Source organism: Candoia aspera, chromosome 4 (genome assembly GCF_035149785.1).
Source record: "Candoia aspera isolate rCanAsp1 chromosome 4, rCanAsp1.hap2, whole genome shotgun sequence".
Lineage (NCBI taxonomy): Eukaryota > Metazoa > Chordata > Lepidosauria > Squamata > Boidae > Candoia > Candoia aspera.
In genome coordinates, this window is record NC_086156.1 from 61,958,785 (window position 1) to 61,983,300 (window position 24,516).

Sequence of the window (24,516 nt, forward strand, 5' to 3'; positions counted from 1 at the left end):
GTTATATTGTCTTTTCATATTTCATACCTTGTAATTTCTTTTGTGTTAGTATTTGTTACTCCTTTTTGGCAATTTGCTTACCCTGAAAAAGAATCCCACGCCGGCTATGCATGTATATATGTCAATACTTTCTAGGGACAACATAAAAGAGGGAGGTTTTAACTTCCAGGTAATGTCGCAGAACATAAGCACTCATTTTCTACAAACACCCCACTCCCTTTTGTGCTTTATTTCTCTGGAATTATAATTGTAGGTCTCTTACCACGGAAACAGTTACTTATGTTCAACCTGAAGTCATGCATGCACGCAAAGTCTGGTCCCACCTTCCCTAAATGCTTTGCGCCTTTGCAAATTTCCAGCAGTAAACACTAAAGTCAACCGCAACGCTCTCACAACTCCACTATTTGCTCACTGCTTCCAACATCCGTGTATTCTTCCTGCTAAAGGTTACTAATTAAATGGCAAGAAGGATGAAATAACTTCGATGGTGTAATATTTTGCGCAGGCGTATTTAAGTATTGAACTGGCCTATTTCCCTACGCATGCGTACTGAGCCTCTGATGCCTGAAGTTTTTTTTAAGCAGTGAAGAATTGAGGCGCAAGCGCACTTTAATTGTCTTTCAGAAGCTTCCGGGAGTGTGGGTGCGGGTGAGCGTGAGACGAGCTTTTGGGGGTCGCTTCATTAGACTCTCGCTCTCTATTTGACAGGGTAAGTGTAGCTACGACTTGCTCCCTCAGTACCGAGGGGGAGGTGGGTCTTGGCCATTGGAGGTGCTAGACCTGGATTGTTTCAGGTCTTGATAGGAAAACGTTATCAAGGCTGATCGCGCTTGCAGTGATCAGAGCCGAAGCTTACTGCGCTCTGCATACAAAATAGGTTTCTTCAGAAGACAGACTAAGTAAGGGACGAGGGGGGCAAAACGACTATTCTCTTTACGATGCTGTCTCTTTGCCTTTAATGGTTGTATTTTAATGCGTGGGCGGTGGCCCCGATTTTTTTCTTGTTGGTTCAGTGGGTAGAGGATGGGGGAGGAGAATCCATCAGCAGCAAAAACAGTAATTACTGACCTGCATATTCCACGTATAACAGACTGGGGGAGGGGTTTTTTGCTCTTCTTAGGATGCTGCTATGTTCATGGAATGCTATAGCAGTTTTGCCAGTATGGCTAGTTTATCATTCAGTATGTGCAAATCCAGAAAATCGGATTGAGTAAACAGCGTTTATGCAAACCATGGGATATGTTGTGCAGTACAGTATTTGCAAAAATTAATAGAAGCTATCCAAGTATAGTCCAACCAACTTACAGCATCAGGTTTCTCTTAATTTTTCTGGATCTCTTAACAGTTTTTGACATTTTGAACTACCAAATTTAGATCGTTTGGAGAACCCGATTAGCATTCAATGAAACATTTAAAAAGGGGAATGTACGGTTGTATTTAAATGCTGTTGGAAGGACAGTAATTGAGAAGGCATTAAATTTCCTTTTCTGTGCTCTTGTACAAATTACTGAACAATTTAAATTTGGTCCTCAGTGCTTTTCCCTGCTCATGCCCTATTGTGTGTTTGCTTGTTCCATTCATATTTATTATAATTTATGTTATAATGTTTGTTTTTCTGAATAAGGGAAAATGTTGGAAAGTGACTGCAGAAGGAAGAGGATATGATCTGTTAATAAAGCACATTTAGTAATACGGTAGTTCACGTTAATATATTTTAAAGCTGATATATATTATACAGTATGTATGTCAAGTGGATCAGGAGTCTAAATAATGTGATTTTATGTTGATTGCCATTGTGAGAACTAGTGAAGTAATTTTCTCCTGTTACCTTCTATTTTTCCCATCTGGGTCTTTCAAGTATTGTAGTTGTCTATATTCTTGTGCTTTTCTATCAGTACCATGCAAGCTACAGTAAGTCTTCTGTTTAGAATGCCTGAGTACCTTCCTTCCTTCCTTATTCATTCACTCATTCATTCATTCAATAAATTAATTTATATGGCCACCCAACTCATGCATAGTGACTGCAGGCAGCTTACATTTATGACTGTATTGCTTGAGAATGCCTAGAAATACAGCAAATGGATAATGCAGTAAAGGAACAAAAGAGGAACAAATGTATAATACGGGAAAGGAACAAAACAAAACAATTCTGGAACCATATGTAAGATGTTATGTCCATTCTCCCCCCCCCCTTGGGGTTGCTTCCCAGGATTTGGAGTACCACAAGCTAAATTATGCAAGTGACTTGTCGTTAATTACTTCTGTAGGAGAATCTGCAACGAAGTGTGCTTTTGCAACATGAGCAGTTTCAGATTTTAACAGTTGTCAAATACTTACAGTCCTTTTTGTGCTTTTGCATAGCACCATTTCATCTAAAGGCATTCTCAGTTTAATTTGTTGAGTGTAACAACAAAATTTAAGATGTTTCAGGGTGGTGGTTTGGGGAAAGTAAAATTGGCAAGGTGGCTCATCTAATATATTGTAATATTGAAAGTATGTGTGAAAAGGCTATAAATCTGAATACAGGTAGTCCTCAATGACCGTAATTGGGTCTGGCAACTCCATCACTAAGAGATGCAGTCGTTAAGTGAAAAATCATGTGACCATGCCAACTTACGAGGGCAGTTCCCGTTGCACTCATTAAGTGAATCCCACATGGTCATTAAGTGCAATGTCATGTGACTGTGACTTGCAACTTCTTGCCAGCTTCCCCACTGACTTTGCTTGTCAGGAGCCAGCAGTGAAGGTTGCAAATAGCGATCATGTGATGGCAGGACACTGTGATTGTTGTAATTGCGCAGCAGTTGCCAAGCGCCCAAATTGTGGTCACATGACCACGGGATGCTGTGATAGCTGCAACTACAAGGACCGATCATACGTCTCCTTGTTCAGCATCATCGTAACGTCAAACTATTGCTTAAAGAATGGTCGGTAAGCAAGGACTACTTTTAGTCAAGATTGAAATGGAGTAGAAAAACCAAATAATTTTCACCAAATAGTTATAGTCTGAATTACAAGCATATGTTATTACTTAAAACATCTTATTCTCTAAAATACTTTATTATTTACTAAAATTGTCACTAGCATATATACTATCATTTTTTTAATATAATAGTTTATAACTGATACCTGAGAAAAAAAATGACTTGTGGAATTTTATTTCATTATATTATTCTTGTCCATTACATTTAAGATATGTATGCATCTGCATTTTAAGACTTTGCTGTAAGATGGAGGAGACTGACAGGGAAGCAGTTGCAACAGCTGTACAAAGGGTAGCTGGGATGCTTCAGCGACCAGACCAGTTAGATAAAGTGGAACAATATCGCAGAAGAGAAGGCCGTAAGAAAGCTTCAGTGGAAGCTCGACTGAAGGTATAAAATCTATATTAGTAGTAGTCTAGCATTTCTCTGTATAAAATTATAGTGCTGGAGGTTTCCTAGATGTTGTCTAACCAGTTCCAATAAAGAGAAAATATATCAAATACCCTTCATAATTCTGCTTAAGGGTTATGTTTGTTGTTTATTTGTTCAGTCACTTCCGACTCTTCGTGACTTCATGGACCAGCCCACGCCAGAGCTTCCTGCCAGTCGTCAACACCCCCAGCTCCCCCAGGGACGAATCCGTCACCTCTAGAATATCATCCATCCACGCCCTTGGTCGGTCCCTCTTCCTTTTGCCTTCCACTCTCCCTAGCATCAGCATCTTCTCCAGGGTGTCCTGTCTTCTCATTATGTGGCCAAAGTATTTCAGTTTTGCCTTTAATATCATTCCCTCAAGTGAGCAGTCTGGCTTTATTTCCTGGAGGATGGACTGCTTTGATCTTCTTGCAGTCCAAGGCACTCCCAGAATTTTCCTCCAACACCACAGTTCAAAAGCATCGATCTTCCTTCTCTCAGCCTTCCTTATGGTCCAGCTCTCGCAGCCATATGTTACTACGGGGAACACCATTGCTTTAACTATGCGGACTTCTCAGAATAAATTCTAGGAGGACACAATTAGAATTACAGAAGTTATTGCAGAAGTAATTATAATTAAAATTAAATAATTAAAAGAAATAACTAATACAATTATTAACTGTTTAATTATTAAATGATTGATTTAAATAAAATCAAAAATAATTTTAAAAGGTGAACTAAAAATATAATAATTGATTTAATGGAGATTTTGCTGAGGTTAATGAGAATAAGATTACAGTTTTAAAATATACTTGGATACAGATGGATTCTAGTTTATTAAGCCTTATGCCACAGTATGTTATTATTTAAGATACCACAATTCTTTCTTTTTGCAAATGAGCAACCTACCCTTTAGCATTGGTGGTTTTGTTTAAACTTACAAACTCCTTTAAGCAATTCTTGCTCTTCCCTGTACAGCAGCAGTTCCCAACCTTTTTGGCACCAGGGACTGGTTTTGTGGAAGACAATTCTTCCGAGGGGGGTGGGATGGTTTTGGGATGATTCAAGCACTCCTCCTTTTCCTGACCTTTATTTATTTATTAAATTTATATCACCGCCCATCTCTCCCAATGGGGGACTCTGGGTGGTTTACAATAAAATAACACTAAAATCATAACCACCTAAAATTACTATTAAAATATAAATAAAAACAAATGTAAAATCCAAGTGGAGATGGAACACAATCACTAAGAGGTGCTATGGCGCCAGCCATGCCCAGGTGGAGCTATCACTCTCCCCCTCCCAAGCAAGGCGGCAGAACCAGGTCTTCAGTTTCTTCCGGAAGTCCAAGAGCGAGGAAACCTGCCTCAACTCCAGGGGCAAGATGTTCCAAAGGGTGGGCGCCACTGCAGAGAAGGCTTGCCTCCTGGACCCTGCTAGATGAAATTCCTTTACTGATGGGGTCCGTAGCATGCCCTCCCTGCCTGACCAGGTGGGACAGGTCGATGTTATGGGGACGAGACGGTCCCTCAGGTACCCTGGTCCCATGCCATGTAGGGCTTTAAAGGTGATAACCAACACCTTGAATTGGACCCAGAAGCAAACTGGTACCCAATGCAGCTCGCTTAACAGTGGTGTCACATGGGCTGATTTTACAGCCCCGATAACTGTCCAACTCTTTTATTATTTTTTCTTCGCGCTGTTTGGAGATAGCCGCCAATGGGCTTGCTTTCTCGGACAGGAGGCAGAGCTCAGGAGGTAATGTGAGCGATGGGGAGTGGCTGTAAACACTCAGGCTGTAAATTCATTCACTTGCCCACTGCTCACCCCCTGCTGTGTGGCCTGGTTCCTAACAGGCCACGGTCATTACAAGCAAAGTTCTGCAAAGGCCACAGCAAGTTCTAAAACACTAATTAAATTACTTAGCTACAATCACTCTTGCTGTCTGCTCTCCATTCTGAAAGTCCATAAGGCAGAAGTTGTACCCGTGCTAACATATGGTGCCGAATTGTGGGGCCTATCAAAGGCCTCCTTACTTGAACAAAATCAAGCACGCTTCTTAAGAACTATTCTGGGGACCAACAGGAATACACCTGCAGCATCAGTTAAGAGCTGAAACAGGCATCCATTCCATTCACAGTCTATCAGTAATCAAAGTCTTCAACTACTGGTGGAGGATTCTCTCAATGGAACATGATAGACTACCAAAAATGTGCCTTGAAGAACAGATGGGCACACCTCAACCTCCACATGGATCAACCAACTCCTCCAAACTATTGCATTCCTTGGCTTTTCATCACAATACTTTCTTTCAGCCGGAGACCAGGCCAAGGCAATATTCAAACACAGGGTCTTGGTTATTAATGCCCAAATCGACATTGAGTCACTTGCACACAATAGGTCGTCGAAATGGCTGGCTGAATAAACTCTCCTTTCAAATAGAAAAGTACCTGACAATGGGTCTGATGCAATACCATAGGATAGCTCTTACTAGAGCAAGATTTGAGCAGTTAGATTCTTTGGTCAAATACGGACGATTCCACCAAGTGCCTTACCTTGAGCAGACATGTTTGTGGAGCACCCGAAGTAGAAGACATTGCACATGTCCTATTTAACTGCCAATTATATGCCCCAGCAAGGGCTCAGTACCTTCAGACACTAATTGACAGAACCACATACTGGGATTGTAACAAAAGACTATGTTACTTCCTTCAGGGCACAAATACGTATGTGGTCAGTAGAACTGTTAAGTTATAGCTAGGGCTGTCCAATTGAGAACGCAATTTATAGAACTGATTGGGGTGGCATGTAAAGGTGACGAATTCATTTAAACTCACATTGTTTCTGTATTTTATCACTTGTTTTATCACATCCTGCATTTTTATCTTACAATTTTATCTCTATCTTATCCTACCATATTTTATTTCACCATAGTATATTCTAGTTAATTTTACTGTTTTTAGCTGTTTTATGGTATCTTAGTTTATATTTTATAGTGGCTGATGCCCAACTTCCTTCTTTGGTCATTTGACTAATCAATAAAGTTATTATTCAATATTATCCAACAGGCCATGGCCCGGGGTTTGGGGACCCCCGCTGTACAGTATCTAGCTTTAAATCTTTCTCCAATCACATAGCATTCCCACTGATCTGCCTCATGCCTGTATATCTTTTCATTTTAGGGGGAAAAGTATTCAGATATTAACTGAAGTACAAATTAAATAGAAAACAAAATGTAAATTTACATTTAATTTCTGTGGCAGATTTAACATGCAGAATTCTAGAAAGTCCTGCATTCACATACATTTTAATATACCTACAGTGAAATAATATTTGTATGGGAAAATGTCTATATATTAAGGGCCTTTTGGAGCTTTGTAATATATTTTGAAATATATAGAAAAACAGTTTTGATAAAGTAATTCAGATGAATCTCATTTAAGTGAATTTCATCTAGGTGACTCCTGTTTGCGTGTATCCATTTACTTCTTGTTAGTGATTAGCAGACTTCTTTACTGTATCCCAAAATAACTTAGAAGACAACTTTGGTTCAAAAAATGCTTTTTTTAGGAGGTATAACAAATTTCTGTTCAATAAACACAAAGCTAAAATGAAATCAATTGTTTTTTGACTCCTAGTGTTCTCTTGGTATTAACATAGTTTGCATATCATTGGAATTACAAAATTATTTTAAGCCATATATCTATTTAAACACATAAATAAGATTTTATTTTATATTTTTAATGATAATCCTAAAATGTAAGATTGAGCACAGTAATTCAAATGAATTTTTATAATAATTGCCCCTTTGATATTATTCCATTAAAATGGTAAGTGCTTTTTGTGTTGTACATTGAGACATTTCTATATTTAAATATAGAAACCGTCTCAGTTTATTAAATGTTCAGTGTTTTTTTAATAAAATTGTCTTTTGTGTAACAACAAATATTGTTATAAAGATAATTAGCATTTTAGGTGTTGCTACTATGGTGTGAATCAAGCTTTCGTCTTTTTAGGCTGCAATCCAGTCACAGCTTGATGGAGTTCGAACTGGCTTAAGCCAGCTGCACACTGCATTGCATGATGTTAAGGATATACAGCACTCTTTGGTTGATGTCAGTAAAGACTGGCGGCAAAGTATCAACACCATAGAAAATCTCAAGGATGTTAAAGATGCTGTAGTTCAACACAGTCAACTGGCAGCTGCTGTAGAAAACCTCAAAAATATATTCTCAGGTATGACTCTTAAAATATCTCATATTCTGACAGTACAATGGAGTTGTATAGTATTAGTGTGGATTTATATAAATAATGTTAATATTTAATGTACAGTAATAATGTGGCTGTTGCCATGCAGCTACTATTCTGAAACTAGATTGTGACTTAAATCTATGATTTCTCTTTTTCTTTGTAGTGCCAGAGATAGTTCAAGAGACTCAAGACTTGATTGAGCAAGGACAATTATTGCAAGCCCATCGAAAGTTGATGGATTTAGAGTGCTCTCGAGATGATCTTATGTATGAACAGTACCGCATGGATAGTAAGAATACCCATGATATGAACCTAATTGATAGCTATTTTGGAGATATGCAAAAACTTTCTGAAGAACTGGCCAAGCAACTCTGGATGGTCATTCAGAGGTCTCTAGTCACTGTCCGTCGAGATCCAACCTTGCTAGTTTCAGTTGTCAGAATAATTGAGAGAGAAGAAAAGATAGATCGGCGTATGCTAGATCGGAAGAAGCAAACTGGATTTATCCCCCCTGGGAGACCTAAAACGTGGAAGGAAAAAATGTTTAATGTCCTGGATCGAACTGTTACCACCAGGATTGAAGGCACTCAAGCAGACACTCGAGAATCTGACAAAATGTGGCTTGTTCGCCATCTGGAAATAATCCGTAAATATGTTCTTGATGATCTGTTGGTAGCTAAAAATCTTATGGATCAGTGTTTCCCACCACGTTATGAAATTTTCAAGAGATTACTATGTATGTATCACCAAGCATTGTCTATACGTATGCAGGACCTGGCTTCTGAAGATTTAGAAGCAAATGAAATTGTTAGCCTTTTGACATGGGTTTTAAATACTTATAAAAGGTAAGGATGTTATAATTTAGGGCTAATAGTTGCAGTTACCATGTGATTTTAAATAAATGTTGTCAAGCCCCATATATCTGGCATGTCAAAGGTAGCAAGAATGACAAGATTTTCAGAAAGCTATCTTTAATGGTAGGTTAAGGTCATACAGAATCTTTTAAACAGTAAGAAGAATTTCTCTCTTTAGTTATGCTGAGTTTATTAAGGTGGAGTCTCTTTGAAGTACTTGTGTTCAAGTCTTTCTGCATCAGGACAGAGATGCCTCTTTTGAGATAAACATTCAAACACCATCTGCCACATTTCCCCACAGGTTCTCACAAATGCATAAAGATTAATTCAAGTTAGTTTCTGATAGCTAAGCAGACACATCTACATAGTTTCTGTGGTACTACAGTAGGTTCTTTACTACTGCCTTCTTCCAGGTTAGGATTAGCGTTAGGGCTAGGTTTTTTTTCCAGCTTCACAATCTAACCTATAGCCTTAGGATTCCCTGTTGTTCTTTCATCTGAGTAATAACCAATTCCAATCCTCCTCAGTCTCCCAATCCAAAGTCACCCAAGTTCTGTCATCTGCTAAAGACAGATGGACATACGGAAACTGATATAAAATAGCAGACAGGTATGGATACAATTGAATTACTATTAAACAGGTGGGAGAGGTACACCAGGCAGCAGGTTTAGATTCATTTTAAAAAGCCAAATCTTACTTAATTAAGAATATTTTTCCAGCAGACGCAGTTGTGGGATTTTATGCCTTATAGGCCAGAATAACCTGACTAGTTTTAGATATTGTGTACCTCAATTTGGAAGTCTGAGTTCATAGGTGTTGGGTGTCACAGTTTTATCTCAGATGGTAAAATATTCTGTAGTGACTGAAATATTTTTTTAGTTAAAGATCTTTCACAGAGTATAGTTGTTTACCCATTTAAAGGGAATAAAGATAATTGAAGTAAGTGGATTTGTTTAAATTCAGGTTATACATGAAATCACATGTAATCAGAATCATTTGGCTAACCCTCACTCTTTATGGAACATTAAGAATAAATATACAGTACATTTATATCATATAAATGTACTGTATATTTACGGTCAACTCTTATTCTGCTTCTCAAGGAATTTCTATTTTTTGGCAAGAAGGAAAAAAAATGGGAAGTTTTCTGTTTTTAGATGTTCAGGTTTTAAGAAGCAGTAGGTTGGAGAATGTGCAGAAATGCTGCAGAATGAAGATCTTGAAAATTAGGTGAAGTACTCTTTACTTGTTCTTTCCATAGGATAGAGATATTACGAGGATTCAAAGAACTGGTGACTCTATCAGTTAAATAAAAAAGATTAGGCTTCTAGTATTTCTTCTACAGTTTGAAATTATAACTAGAACTACAACAGCCAGAATAAATAAAAAGAAATTGGGTCTTTTCTATTCCTGCTTCTCTTCATCTCCTAAACATAATGTTTTAAGTCTACAAATACATCTTCCGGAGAAAACTATAATAGAAAAAACCTGTTTATCTATATTTACTTTGTTTATAGCAATTATTCATATTGCATTATATGTCACAACTAAAATACACCAAATATTTGCAACCCACAATTGGAAGATATATTTCTAATAAGTCTTACAAATTTAACATGCTTCTTATCACTAGTATACAGGCAGTTGGACTTTGAACTCTTAAATCTAGTAGCTGTAGCTAAGGAGAAGCTTAACTGTGAATTTCCAGCTGTGTAATTAACTACCCCCCAAGTACCTGTATAGCACATAAACAGTAATAAATTGTTCAGGGAAACCTGTTTCGATCTTGCAGAAATAAAAATGCAAATATTCTATAATAAGCATCATCCACTTGGCTATTTAACACTTATTTGGCGTTTGCTATTTTGACCCATTTAAAAATATTTCATTGTTTTTCTGGTCTTTTGTGTGTGTGTGGCATTTTTTGCAGCTATAAAAAAAATGATCCTACAGTTGAGTTTTACTTGTTCTGTTCTCTTTGTTTTAGTGAAGAAATGATGGGAAACTTGGAACTTGCACCAGAACTGGATGTGAATTCCCTGCAACCTCTTCTTTCTCAGGATGTGGTAGATGATCTACTCAGCACATATATGTCAACTCTTACGGTAATTTATTCATCCTATTTCAAGGCTACCCATCTTGACAATTGGGCAATGTACAGACAAAAAGAAGAACAGTACATATAAATACAAATAAAAAGAGATCCTGGCTGACCAGGAGACCAATACACCCACCTATAAGGCAAACTTTTTTCCCCACATCTTCAGACAAAGGAACGAGCCAATAGAAATGGGTTAATTCTTGTCTGTCATTGGAAGGCAGGACTTATCATAGACTTCCTGTTCTCTGAAAAGAGAACTAGTTCCTAGTTTTGGCTCTGTCTTCTGGAGAAAGACCAGGGCCGTCTTGTTAGCTGTAGGCTTCTGCAAGAGTCAGAAAAAATAATAAGCATGGGCATCTGGGATGGATAGGGGAATGATGAAACATACGTCACGATGCAAACTCTGCCCCCTTTTGGCTTGCATTGCAGCATTGCATACAAGTACGTAAGGGGAAGAGCTCTGGCTTTGGTATCTCCATCTCCAGTCACTCTCCAGTTACACTTGGATTCCTTAAAGGATCCAAGCATTTTTGCCTGCTAGTAGTTTATTACTTTGCCTTGTCAGACTTAATGCTAGTTCTGCAAGTGTTGATGGAGGCTCCCTTTGAATCAGTTTGACAGATAACCATCAGGATTTTATCCAAAAAAATAGCTTTCCCCTGTGGCTGTCACATCCTTCCTGACCATAAGGGATAATTGTTGTGTGTTGATGAGCTCTGGAGCACCTGCTCATAATCCATCCAATGAAATTGGCTCACACTGTGGGTGGCCAGGAGCAGGACTTCTCTGGCAGTATCCCAATTAGAAACTCACCAAGGAAAAAGAGCTGTCCTACCCTGCTGTCTTGCCTTTTAGATTACCTTGTAGTGTCTTCAAACCCTATAGAATTTGTCTGTCAGCATAACTCTCCAAAAACTGACAGAAGGGGACCAAATTTGATGTGGGGATAAGTCAGCTAGTCAAATACAGATTTTGAAAGTGGGCTGGCTCCAGCTAGGGACTGTACGGAAAAACATCCCAGAAAAATTTGGGCTTGATTAGGCCATAAAACAGTATAACCTTCAATAGCAGGTAAATACTGCCTAAAAATAAAAATGGTGATGGGTGAAATGATGGTAAGGAAAATCAGAATTGTGCTCCATATGAACTGGGGGGCATCCAGGTGGACCATTTCTAGCACTAATTGACACAATTTTTTTTTCTCTTGATTTAACATTCTCTTGATTCCGTAGTCCAACATTATTGGCTGGTTACGAAAAGCGCTGGAGACAGATAAAAAAGACTGGCTAAAAGAAAATGAACCAGAAGCAGACCAGGATGGATACTATCAAACAACACTCCCAGCTATTGTATTCCAGGTATAACAATATTTTTATATAAATAGTTTGAGTCATGTTTAAGAACTTTTAAAAATATGCAATGTTTGATGAGTTACATTCTTCTGATTTTGTTAAAATGGATTGTATATTTTTGAATTTATTTTTTAGTAACATTCTTGGATTCCACTGCTGAAATATTCTCAAATCCCAGCAAATTCAGGAATTAATTCTTAAAAGGCATGGGATTCCCTACCAACATACTATTACAATAGGTGGTATTTGCTTTGGGGTTTTCTTTGATAGCAAGGATCAGTTGTTTTCAACATAGCAACGAATGTAGATGATGTCTTCATGTGGTGCAAGCAAAATGTTGTAACTCAAATTATAATGGCAGAAGAAAAATGTATTGTTCATCTGAGTGTCTGGGAAGCATGCTTAATTCTGATTAATTGAAATATTAGGTAATTGTTTTCTGGTTTTAGATGTTTGAACAGAATCTTCAGGTGGCTACTCAGATAAGTGAAGATTTGAAAATAAAAGTACTAAATTTGTGCCTTCAACAAATGAGTTCCTTTCTTAACAGGTATTATTATTATTATTATGTCACCGTACTCCCAACAACTCTGGGTGGTTCACAAATAAAAACATGAAAAACAAGGAAAAAATCACAGTAATAGACAAAAGTAAGGAATAGAAGATAGCAAGAATGACCCCCCCAAAAAAAGACAGAAATAACAAAAGAATGAAGCCACACAATCCAAAGGGGGCTTCACTCACCCTTACCAAATACCTGCCTTTACTTGCTGATTTTCTTGAGTTTTTCCAAATATTTTAACAAACAGACATAATTATTGTCTATTCTTAGCTGTTTTGCAATGTAAATAGAATAAGTGTTCTCCCTTTCTTGTGCACTTTGGTTACAATATTAAAAGACCATAAGTTATCCTCCACTTTAGCTTCAATTTTCCCCTATGAATAGAGACTATAGTAGAGTTAATAATAGTAATAATAATAATTTATTAAAAGTATGCCACCTGACTCTCAGCAACTCTGGGCAGCTCACAACGAAGAAATTACAATAAAAAAATAAAAAAGAAAGCAAGCGCAATGAAGTGAGTGGTCTCATTTTCCTTCACTGAAGGCCTGGTCTTCATGGCTCTTTTAAACACAGCAGAATTGGGACCATCAGGATCTCAGGGGGAACCTTGTTCCAGAGGGTAGGCACTGCTACAGTGAAGGCACGCTTCTTGAGTCCTGAGAAATGACATTGTTTAATAGAAGGAACCTGGAGTGTACCAGTCCTGCAGGATCAAATAGGCTGGGCAGATGTTATGGGAGACAGGCAGTCCCTCAATGACCAGGCCCTATGCCATGTAGAGCTATTTCATACATGGTTTGCTTACATAGACTATTCAGCCTATAAAGTGAATTAGGAAAAAAACTCTTAGAAAGTAAGCTTGGAAAGTAAAACCTCTAGATATGGGCCCTGTTAAAAAAAGTCATTGATCAGAGTTATAGATTTTTCTGCAAATTGTAGTGCAGAAAACATAGTAGCCTTACATTTTGCCAGCTCCACTGTGAATTATGGCTGAACCCACTGAATTTGCTTGCTTCTAATTTTTTTCAGTGATTTGACTGGAACTATACACTAGAAATGTCTCCCTCTGGAGATTTCCAAAGCCTAATCTACCTGTACTGGGTAATGATGAGCATTACCAGAGCAGTTTTAAGACTCCACCTTCTTCCATCATTGAGGTTTGTCCTCTTCCCTTATTCAGGTATAAAGAGGAAGCACATTTATATAAAGAAGAACACTTAAGAAATCGTCAGTATCATCCATGCTACGTTCAGTACATGGTTGCCATCATCAACAACTGTCAGACTTTTAAGTAAGTTTTGCAAACTGAATTTTTTTTAAATGAAAAATCCACATTTAATATAATAAGCTAAGATTATAGACAACTATACTGTTGTGATAATGTTAGGCAATTTTGCTGCTCTGCTAATAACACATTACTGTTTGAAGAGAGCTCTTAAAAAACAGTTGCAATGAAGTAGAACCTGAATGGGAAAGTAGCCTGATATATATAGAAGGACTGTACAAAAGGAAAAAGAATGGGAGGGGAGATGAAAGCAAGTGAATGCAAGTAGCAGTTCTTGAAACCCCAAATACAAAATTTATTTAAACAAGTAGTATTCAAACTTTCAATGTTTGATTATGCCTTTACATTGTTATAATAATTATTTAAATATTTATTAAATACTGAATAAGATATTTATTAAATTATGCCTATAACAGCTTCTATAAAATCTCAACATATTGTCTGATGAAGAGATCCTATAAAATGTCTATAAAATCTCAACATATTGCAGAACCCTTTGGATCATTTTTAAGGCATGTATTTCACTTCCCTCACATGAGACTTCCATTACCCTTCCCCCTTCATGGAATTTTCCAAAGAGTCCATCATTGTTCATCTCAAACTCTTCTGACTGCATCTTTAAGACTTTTTAATCATGAAAATGCTTTGAAGAGGAAGAGAGAGTTTGTTTGGTTGCTTAAAGTCCTGTGATTAGTGTTAGTGGAGTCCTCCATCTCGAATAACTCTTATTTTTTTAAGACACTGGCCTGGCAAATTTCACTTCTGCCCTGGTAAGAAAATACAAACAGTATACAAAAGAAAAGTCTCCCTTGAGTTGAGTCTGACTTTGTGATTTCGTGGATGTTATTTTCTTGGCAACAATATGGAAACAGTTTGCCATTGCCTTTTTCCAGGAGAAAATAAATGGAACATACAAATAAATATGCATTACTTTATGGTATCCTCTACAGCCCTAGGATTTCTTCATGGTCTTCTCTCCAGGTACTAACCAGGTCTGACCTATCTTAGCCTTTCTGAAATCAGCCAAGGTTGGTGAGGTGCTGCTGCCTGCTGTAATTGAGCGAGAGTAAGTCCTAGAATAAAACAAATGCTGTCCTATGCCTTTACATTGGGAGTGATGAGCAGACTTGCTCTGCAATATGTATTAGTAAATTAGTAAAGCCATTACTAATTTTCTTGGTGGAGATCTACTAAAAATTATCCAAGAATAATTGAAGATACCTGGTTACACAGTTTGAAAACCACAGGCTCCTCGCATTTGCTACTGAATTGAATAATCATGTTTCACAATTAGTAACATCAGCTTGATCCTTGAGAAACTATTATTCAATAGTCACTGAAGCTTTCTCATGCAGATGACAATCATACTTTAACGAGGCGAACATCAGATGGTATCACATGATGTTCTGATTTAGCTTTTATATATATTTAGCAGGATTCTGAAAATTATTTTCTTGCTCATCCAAGGGAATCGATCATCAGTTTGAAAAAGAAATACTTTACCTCTGTGATGGAAGAGATCCAGACAAGCAGTCCCACATGCATCGATGCTGTTTTAGATGATATTGCCAAGGAAGGATGCTCAAGCCTGCTAGATGAAGTCTTCATTGATTTAGAGGTTATTTTTTTCCTTCACCCCCCTGCTTTTCTTTTTTTTAATAATTTTTATTAAAGAAGTTTTTTTACAAAGTTAAAAGATAAGCATGAGACAATATTGGAAAAAGTAAGAAAGATAAAGAAACAAGTGTTGAAAACAATAGAAAGTGAAGAGAAGGGGGGGGGGAAAAACAAAAAATACTTAAAGAAGTGACTTCCTTACAGCATACAGACATACTTGAAACCATTTCCCCCTTCTAAATTACATAAATGGTTCGCTTCCCCCTTCCTGCTTTTCAGAATAAAACTTGGGGTGGGATACTTTCTGTCTGTAATGGAATAGAGACAAATGACCTGATTTAACAGAGATCCACCCAGCGCCCATCTTTTCACAAGCGAGGTTGGATATATCTGATGCATATGAACTAGAGTATGCTCAGAGTAGATCATGTTCTATAGGAGTTCCATTTCTCTGAGCAAAAACTTCATCTGGCAGTACACTAATTTTGAGTATTTACTGCTTGTCTGGGTACCCAAGACAGCATAGGGATATATTAGTTTACCATCCATCCTGGCAACATTTTTCCAACCCGTGCTGTATGTCCTCCATCAAGAAGCTGGGAGAGAAGAAACTTAATAGTTGGAGGTTTGCTGTGAACAATTTTCATTATAATTTGTAGATGAGGTCACTGGATTCACCTCTCCTTGGACTCTGGTGTTCAGAGCCAGTCCTAGGGAGGTACTTTTGGAAATCATTTGCCCTATTTATATAGATTCTTTTCAACTGTGTACCCCCAGGTTATGGAAAGGGTATTCAGAGTGATAAGGGCCATTAACAGTTTGCTTGATCCATGCTCTTCAAAGCTGATTAAATCGGCCAAGGTGAGAAAGGCGCCATGGTTATACGAGGTGATTAATGCTTCATTAAGTGTTCCCACTTGCTTAAAAAAGACAATAGAAGACCTTTATTAAAAGTGCTCTGCTTGGATTCTGAAGATAGGGATAATTATAGGCCACTCTCATTCTTGGGTTATGTGAGGAAGAAAGTGGTGGCTTTGCGGCTCCAGGTGCTGATCATCTGGACTTATTTTAGTTGGGGTTTGTCCAGGATACAGTACTGAGACTGCTTTGGTTGATGACCTGTGCCGGAAGCTCGATGTGTGGAGTGCAATTCTGCTAGTGACTAAAGCCTTGTTGAGTAATTTGCACGGAGTTACAAGATGATAGAGAGTCTGTATGTTCTTTATAAATGTCACCAGGTCTCAAGCCTCTGAAACCTGTGTTGGCAAAATAAAATCAATTCAAGAAATATATAATACTCAGTCACACTTGAAAATGAATGGAAGTTTATTTCTTAAGTACTAAATGAATAGTTACTCAATTTAAAGCATCAGCTCTCCACGTTGGTTGTGAACATTTACTGATCTTCCTCCCATAATTTTGATACAGTGTCTCATTTACTCTTTACACTTTCATTAAAAATCATGGCTCCTTTTGAAAGATTTTTATATTTAATGCAGTTCCTTTTTTAAATTTAAAGTATATGATTTCTGCTTTGCTGATTTGGGATAAAATGACATGAAGCTGAAAATTATTGTTAAAATTTATTCTGACCGTCATTTCTATTTTTTTCTTTTAAGCCTCATCTCAATGAACTGATGACAAAAAAATGGCTTGGTGCATCCAATGCTGTGGATACAATCTGTGTAACTGTAGAGGATTATTTTAATGATTTTGCAAGAATAAAGAAGCCCTTTAAGAAGGTATTTATTACAACTAATGTAGAATATTTAAATATTGCAGCCTAACCTGTGGACATATTATTATATTGATTTTAAATTCAGTTGAAATAATAAAACCATGTGTAATTTCTATTTTGTAATAAAGTCTCCCTAAAATTAGCAAAATAATTATCAAAATAAACTTTCATTGCATTTCGCTCCTAAAATATACTGCAACCCTCCCACCCCAATTGTTACATTCTTCTTTCCTAATAATTAGTTCTTGCTTACTGTAGCATTTTTTATTGCTAACCCCAGTCACTGTGTTTTACATTTGAAAATGTGAAGTGGGGAAAATAGTTGCTATAACAAGTAGGCTCAACATTTAATTTCTTACTGATTTCCAGTAGAAAGTCTATGCTACTTAGGGGGCATTATTTTACCATTGGAAAACGGTGAAAGGTCCCCTGTGCAAGCACAGAGTCGTGTCTGACCCTTCGGGGGGACACCGTTTCATGACGTTTTCTTGGCAGACTATCACGGGGTGGTTTGCCATTGCCATCCCCAGTCGTCACCATTAGTGAATTAAATTTTGTCAAGCTACTATTTTAGAGCTTCAGCTGGGTTTTTTTAAAAAGCAAAAACAATTTAAAAATCTGAAGTGAATGCTTCTATCACAATTTTAAAAATGCCCAAAGTTACTGTAACAACAATTCTACTCTTGTGCTGTTTTTCAGTGAGAATGTGGCTTCCAGTCTGACCTATTTTACTTTCTTAAATAGGATTTCTTCAGATATGTTCAAAATAAAACAAAATAATATTTTGTTGTAACATATATATTTTCATATATGTCCCAAATAATTCTTAACAAAAGATATATTTTCATGTAAAGAAAAACAAAATAATATGCCATCTGCTCAATGTAGATAGCAAAACGTGTACAGGTAACAGAGAAAAGTCAGAACTACTCAGCTCCTATATTAGCTCAGTCTTCCCTGGGAAAGGCCTGTGTTCACAGAAAAGCAGGTGGAAGAAGCAGAACTGAAGCTTGAGACTAACAGAAAGTTGGTCAGGTACCTATTTATTTTCAAAGAATTTAAATCTGTAGACCACCAAGTCCATTGTATCCTAGGGTAGTGAAAGAACTTCCTAATAGTCTAGCCAAACATTTATATATTATTTTTGAGAAAGCTAAAAGGATACTAGAGCAAGGCAAATGTCCCTATCTTCAAAAAGGGGGAGAAGGAGGATCCAAGGAAGTAGAGTCCAGTCAGTCTGACATTGATACCTGGGAAGAATCTAGCACAGAACATAAAGAGATTAAACTATAAGCACCTTCAAAACAGTCCTGTAATTACTGGAAGCATAGCTTTGTCTAGGACCTTTCTTGCCAGACTTACTTTATCTCATTTTTCATCAGGCAACTTCCTTAGCTGGTTGCAGGAATATTGTATGTATAATATATCTTAATTTCAATAAAGCATTTGACAGAGCACCCATCATATCCTGATTAGCAATTCATTTAAAGATGAACAAGATGGGATTAGCTTTAAGTGGCTACAAAGCAGGGTCAGAAATCAAAGAATGCTCACCAATAATTTTCATCAGATTGAAGTGAAAAGTGCCACAAGGAGACACCGCGAGATTCATTCCTGGCCCCTAGACTGGTCTACATATTTTTAATGACTTGGATAAGGATGTAGAAAGAATGCTTGTCAGATTTGCAGATAACACAAATATTGATGAGATAACGATTAAATGAGAAGACAGAAATGAAATTCAAAAGAATTTTAATAGGTTAGAGATAAACATTTAACAGACAGATGCAAAATTATGCACATAGGAAATAGAAATCAAATATCCAGGCATAAATGATAATGTTTGTGAATAGTACTTGTGAAAAACTGTGGCTGATTACAAACTGAATCAGCAGTGTGATATCCAGTTATTTCCAGGGGATGTCAGGGAACGTTTATCCTAGTGCGGACATCCAAAATATCTGTTGAGAATAGAGAATGGTAGTGGTGACTAAAATATTGGCCCACCAATATTTAGTTAAATTTCACCCCAATCAAATGACTCTCAGTGGTTTTATCTGGTCTGTCTATCTATCAGCCCATGTATCTGCAAACTTTAGCCTTCTAATTTATGTCATTAAATTAATGTTTATTTTTCCTCCCAAATGAGCCTACTGTAGTGTGAATGTTTCAGTAATTTTAGTCTGTTCCTATTATTTCTACTATTTAATTAAAGCATGTTGTCTAGATTACTAGTTACCAGTCATGTCTTTTGAATACTTTTTTCAGAAAATGACTATTGAATGCCATCGTAGAATTGTTATGGAATACATCAAGGCTATAATGTTAAAGCGTATTACTTTTAAGAATGCAGAAGAAAGAAAAGAGGGTGCTGAAAGGATGAACAGGGAAGCCAAACAGTTCAGGTTTCTATTTAAAAAGCTTGCAGAAGTAAGTATCCCCAGTGGAATGCTAAAAGAGGAAATGTATGAAATAATTGGTGTTTTAAGATATTATTCTCCAGTACTAATATAATGATACATTAATGTCAGTACTTCACTTTTTTATTGATTGACAAACATTGTGGTCGCTACAGATAAATCCATTATCTCTATTCTTTTTTCTTGAAACTACTGTAAAATGTATATACTGTTGACTGGAATTTATCAATTTCTGTTTATTTTCCATGTAATTTAATTCCATGTAATTTAAAAAAAAATAGGACTGTGCACACTTCAAAAATGATTTGGAGGAAATGCTTTGGACCTCATGTAAGCAAAGGACCTGTCATTCATTGAAGCACATATGTCTTTTTACAGTCTTCCGCATGAACCTGAAAAAGTGTTGCAGCTGCTTAAATAAATTCTTAAACTTTTCCAAAACATTTTCAAAGCATGGACAGCCCTAGTATTCAATATTTCACAATGGTCCTTTATGTAAATGACATTTAATCATTTGTTTCTCTAGGCAAATACCTTGTTATTAAAAGGTTTAAAAAATTGATATATAATCATAGGTTAAATAAATTCTCTCAAATCTGGATTATAGCATTGCCTACATAGTGGATCTCAAAATATGTTCCTATAGTAGTATAATGTTTTAAGCTTCCTAGCTTAAAAGTTGTGTCATTAAATTTAGATATATCTTATATCTCTTCAGTAATGTTGCTTAATATGTATTGGAATAAATGAAAAGCTAAGGAGTTATTCTCTCAAATCCCTGCCGGCCTGCCTGCCTGCCTGCCAGCCAACTGGCCAGCCGGCCTACCTTCCAGAATTAAATTCTATAGTGAAACATAAATGGGTTGAATACTGATATTTGACTGCTCCTCTAATATAAACATAGTATTTTGTCAGAAATACTTACTGTCATTCATTGTTATTAAGATAGTCATACAGTAATCAAATGCAGAATGCTGGAATAATGTCATTATGGTCTTGATGAAATTGCTGAAAACAATAGTTCATTTGATTAATAGGGATCTGGAGAAGACACAGAAGGGCTTTGTGATGTCATTGAAGCTATTGCAGAAGTTTTCAAGCTGACTGATCCTTCACTGCTTTATTTAGAAATCTCAACTTTAGTTAGTAAACATCCTGATATCAGGTAACATTGTACATTTCTAGAATTGAAGTTGCTGCAATACTTACTTCACGATCATGAGAGCATTTTACAAAAACTTGGGCAAAGTCCCTAGCTTTGATTGTTTTTTTCTCTTACACAAAATTGTTTAAATCAAAGGTAGGGACTGAATATGCATAGTTCTTCATTATTTCAGTTTCTTGGATAACATAATATGCAAGCATGTGTAAAATAATGTTTGTTTTAAAAAGTATTGTTTGTTTAAAAAGCCAACTTTGCTATTTTTTCATAAAGTATGATTTTAGTATAGGGTACACATATAAGCCTTTTAGTATTTAGTTTTAGGGAGATGTATGCTGGGGAGCTGATGGGTGGATAATACTTAATTATTTCCCTACATACAGTATTGCTGCTTCTCTGCAGAATGTGCTTCACTGCCATTTAATCTTCCCTTGTTGAAAATGGGCACCCAAAAGTAAAGCTGATTGGATCAGGAAAGATTGTGCCAGGTTGGAGGGCAAAATCAGATGGTATTTAAATTTCTCATTGCATGGCAGATTTAAAGAAGACTACTTAAATAATTTTGGAGTACTAGCCATGGGTGGGTTACAGAAGAAGTACAGCCATTGTTTGGATCTCCTGTTAAGATTATGCATAAGACAGATTGATTGCATGAATACAGGTAGTCCTTGACTTACGAGGACAATTGGGACTGGAATTGTAAAGCATAACCGCATCACTTAGCAACAGCAATCCCTAAAGTTCCGGTTACCATCATTAACTGAATCCCATGGTCATTAAGCGAGGCAAATTCCTGCCTGCTTCCCACAACCAAAGTCAGTGGGGAAGCTGGCAGGAAGTTGCAAGACCCAGGCCGGCAAGCAGGTAAGTGGCTGCTGCCAGGTTGGGGAGGGACCAAGGGGGTGCGCGAGAGGCAGCGGGGGTCAGGGGGGTGCTCAGGTGTGTATGTTGCTGGCACAGTGCAAGTGCAGAGGGGCTGGAAGAGGGTGTACGGGTAAGAGAGACTTACCCCAGAGACTTGTGACCTTCCCTGCTAGCTTCCCCATTGACTTTCTGGGGAAGCCGGCAGGGAAAGTTGCAAATGGTGATCATGTGGTTGCATGACACTGCAACTGGTCGTAAGTGCAAAACGGTTGCCAAGCACCCAGGTTGCAATCATGTGACCACGGGGGTTCTGTGATGGCCAGAACTCTGAGGACCTATTGTAACCACTATTCGTTCAGTGCCGTTGTAACTTCGAATGGCTGCTGAACGAATGGTTGTAGGTCGAGGACTACCTGTAAGGATTTAATAAATACTAGGTGGGTGTGACTGATATCAATCCTTACCCCTATAGGCCTGAAGTACAAGATAAATGTAGAAATGAAGTAAATTACTAACTGGTGGGTAATTAATAGAAGTATAATCATTGTATCTGGCTCATGGAAGTGGCTCTCTTAATTAAAAGTGGTTTTAAAAATTGGCCGGTAGACTCAGTTTATATGAGCTTACAAGGAAATCTTTAGTGCAGCGTGCATGGTATGAAAAATCTGTGGTACCAATTGCTTTTTTCCATAAGTAGGATTTTTACTAATGCTGCATTATTCTGATTGGCAGGGATGACCATATTACAGCTTTATTGACAATGAGAGGAGATGCCAGCAGAGAGATGAAGCAGACCATCATTGAAACTTTGGACAAAGGCCCAAGCCAGCCAAATCCAAACTATGTGCCAATTTTTAAAGAAATTACAGTTCCAACACTAACTGTGCCAAAGCTTCTTAAGTAATAGCAATTACTTTTCATGTTTTCATGTTTGGAATGTTTTTAGCTTAAAATGCATATAGAGAAAACATTAATTTCTTGCAAAGCTTCTTTTTTTCTCCTGTGTTAGCACTTGTAACAAGATGTAAGAATAGGTAAATCAGTCACTGGAAAAATACACAATATTCTGATGGCCAGAGTGTTTTGAAATTGCATCTTCACCATTATCAGTGGATTTTCTCCCTCTTGCATATTCCCCTTGAACTTTTTTGGGTGTACTTCAGGAAATATAAAAGGGGTCAATTTATGTCTGGGTTGGGTAAAAAATTAAAAACAATGATGTTTTTGAGGTAAATTATCACTAGACTTGAAAAGAGACTTGTGTTAAGTGATTGTTTAATAAATGACTAGTACTGGTGTTGGATTTTTGAATTGTCTGCGGATTGCTCAGATATCCTTTTATGAAACATTCATTCATTTATCAACTTATTACAAAAAATATTTCTGTAAGGAAGGAGAAATTGAGGCAAGAGTGAAAAACTGGATTTCAGGTAGTCCTCATTTAGTGACCACAATTGGGACCTGCAAGTTGGTCATTAAGCAAAGCAGTTGCTAAGTGAAAATCACATGACTGTGACTGTGTTTACCATTTTACTTCAGTTTTCTTTTGCTTCTTGCTATATCCTTCAGCTGAACTGGGGTTCTTTCTCTTTGGGGATTATCTTGCTATGGGGTAAGCAAGCAAGTGAAAATAAGAGCAGAGAGATGCTGCAAAGGTCGTAAATGCAAGGACTGGTCATTAAGTTGCTTTTTTAGCACCATTGTAACTTCAAATGGTCACTAAATGAGGCAGTTGTTAAGCAAGGACTACCTGTAATTGTGAATGCTGTACTATGGCTTAGAATCATAAGGGACAATTTAGGATGTCAATCCAAACCCTTGCTTGGTGCAGGAATCCAAATGAAAGTTTCCCCTATAAATATCCACTCAGTTTCTGCTTGAACATACTCAGTGAAGGGAAGCCTATCACCTCTCTGGATAATTGGTTTCATGGACAAACTTCTCTTACCAAAATGACTGCCATTGTTGGAGTAGCCAGTCCCAAAATCCCAGTTTACATACGGAGTGAGGCAACTGGTATGCTGGAACTTGTGTGACAAAATTGAGCAGCAAACTACTGGACAGGGGCAGGTGTAATTTCCCTCTCTTCCCTCCTCGTTTTTGGCAAGAAACAACATAAAAATAGTTATTGGATACTTTAATGAACCAAAACTAATTTAAAATACTTCAGTGCCCCTCAAAACCTCACATTCTCCTTTACCCATAGTGATTAAGCACTTAAAAAATGAAAGGTACAGTCTTTAGCTGCTGAAACATGTTTTTTATGATACAAGGGTTTTGCAACACAATTTTCTGAGGTCTCATAAACCCAGAAAATCAAATAATTTAGATTAACTTTACACAACATGCAAAACCTAAATGGGATCGGCCAGTTAATGGTTCAGATTATCATTCAAATGATAAGTGACCAAAAGGCAGAGTTGGTTTGAATCTCAAATAGCCATATCAACTACTGACATTTATAATGTATGCACGCTTTCCTTTTCACTGAAAATAAACAGAATTTAATTCACTAAATCAACATGGTTTATTGTACCATGAACTTAGCCAATTGTTTTTTCAATCAATCATGGATAAATAAACCCAGATTTAGCAAGAGTGAGGCAACTGGTGTGCTGGAAGTTATGTGACAAAATTGAGCAGCAAACTACTGGACAAGGGTAGTAATTTCTCTCTCTCCCCTCATTTTTGGCAAGAAACATAAAAATAGTTGTTGGATACTTTAATTAACCAAAACTAATTTAAAATTAGTTTTAAATTGTGCCCCTCAGTCTATCAGTTCATGTGGCAAGGGTCCCTATCCGGATGTTCAGACTGATGGCTGAATGTACATAACATGTTGAGGCATGGTTTGTTTAATAATAGTTAAGTGAATAAACTACATTATCTAGATCATACAGAACAATCCA

The 24,516-nt window shown here is 37.1% G+C and overlaps 1 protein-coding gene across 1 annotated transcript; it reads left to right on the top strand.

Annotated features, from left to right (window-relative positions):
* The first annotated feature begins 621 nt into the window (after positions 1 to 621).
* EXOC3 (exocyst complex component 3) lies at positions 622 to 22,802 on the top strand. Its single transcript, XM_063304246.1, has 13 exons — positions 622 to 709; positions 3,194 to 3,374; positions 7,415 to 7,634; positions 7,813 to 8,494; positions 10,491 to 10,608; positions 11,837 to 11,962; positions 12,406 to 12,506; positions 13,702 to 13,812; positions 15,274 to 15,424; positions 17,043 to 17,165; positions 19,430 to 19,591; positions 20,619 to 20,746; positions 22,340 to 22,802. The coding sequence occupies exons 2-13, from the start codon at positions 3,231 to 3,233 to the stop codon at positions 22,509 to 22,511; spliced, it is 2,238 nt and encodes a 745-aa protein (XP_063160316.1). The 5' UTR covers positions 622 to 709; positions 3,194 to 3,230; the 3' UTR covers positions 22,512 to 22,802.
* Positions 22,803 to 24,516: the final 1,714 nt, after the last annotated feature.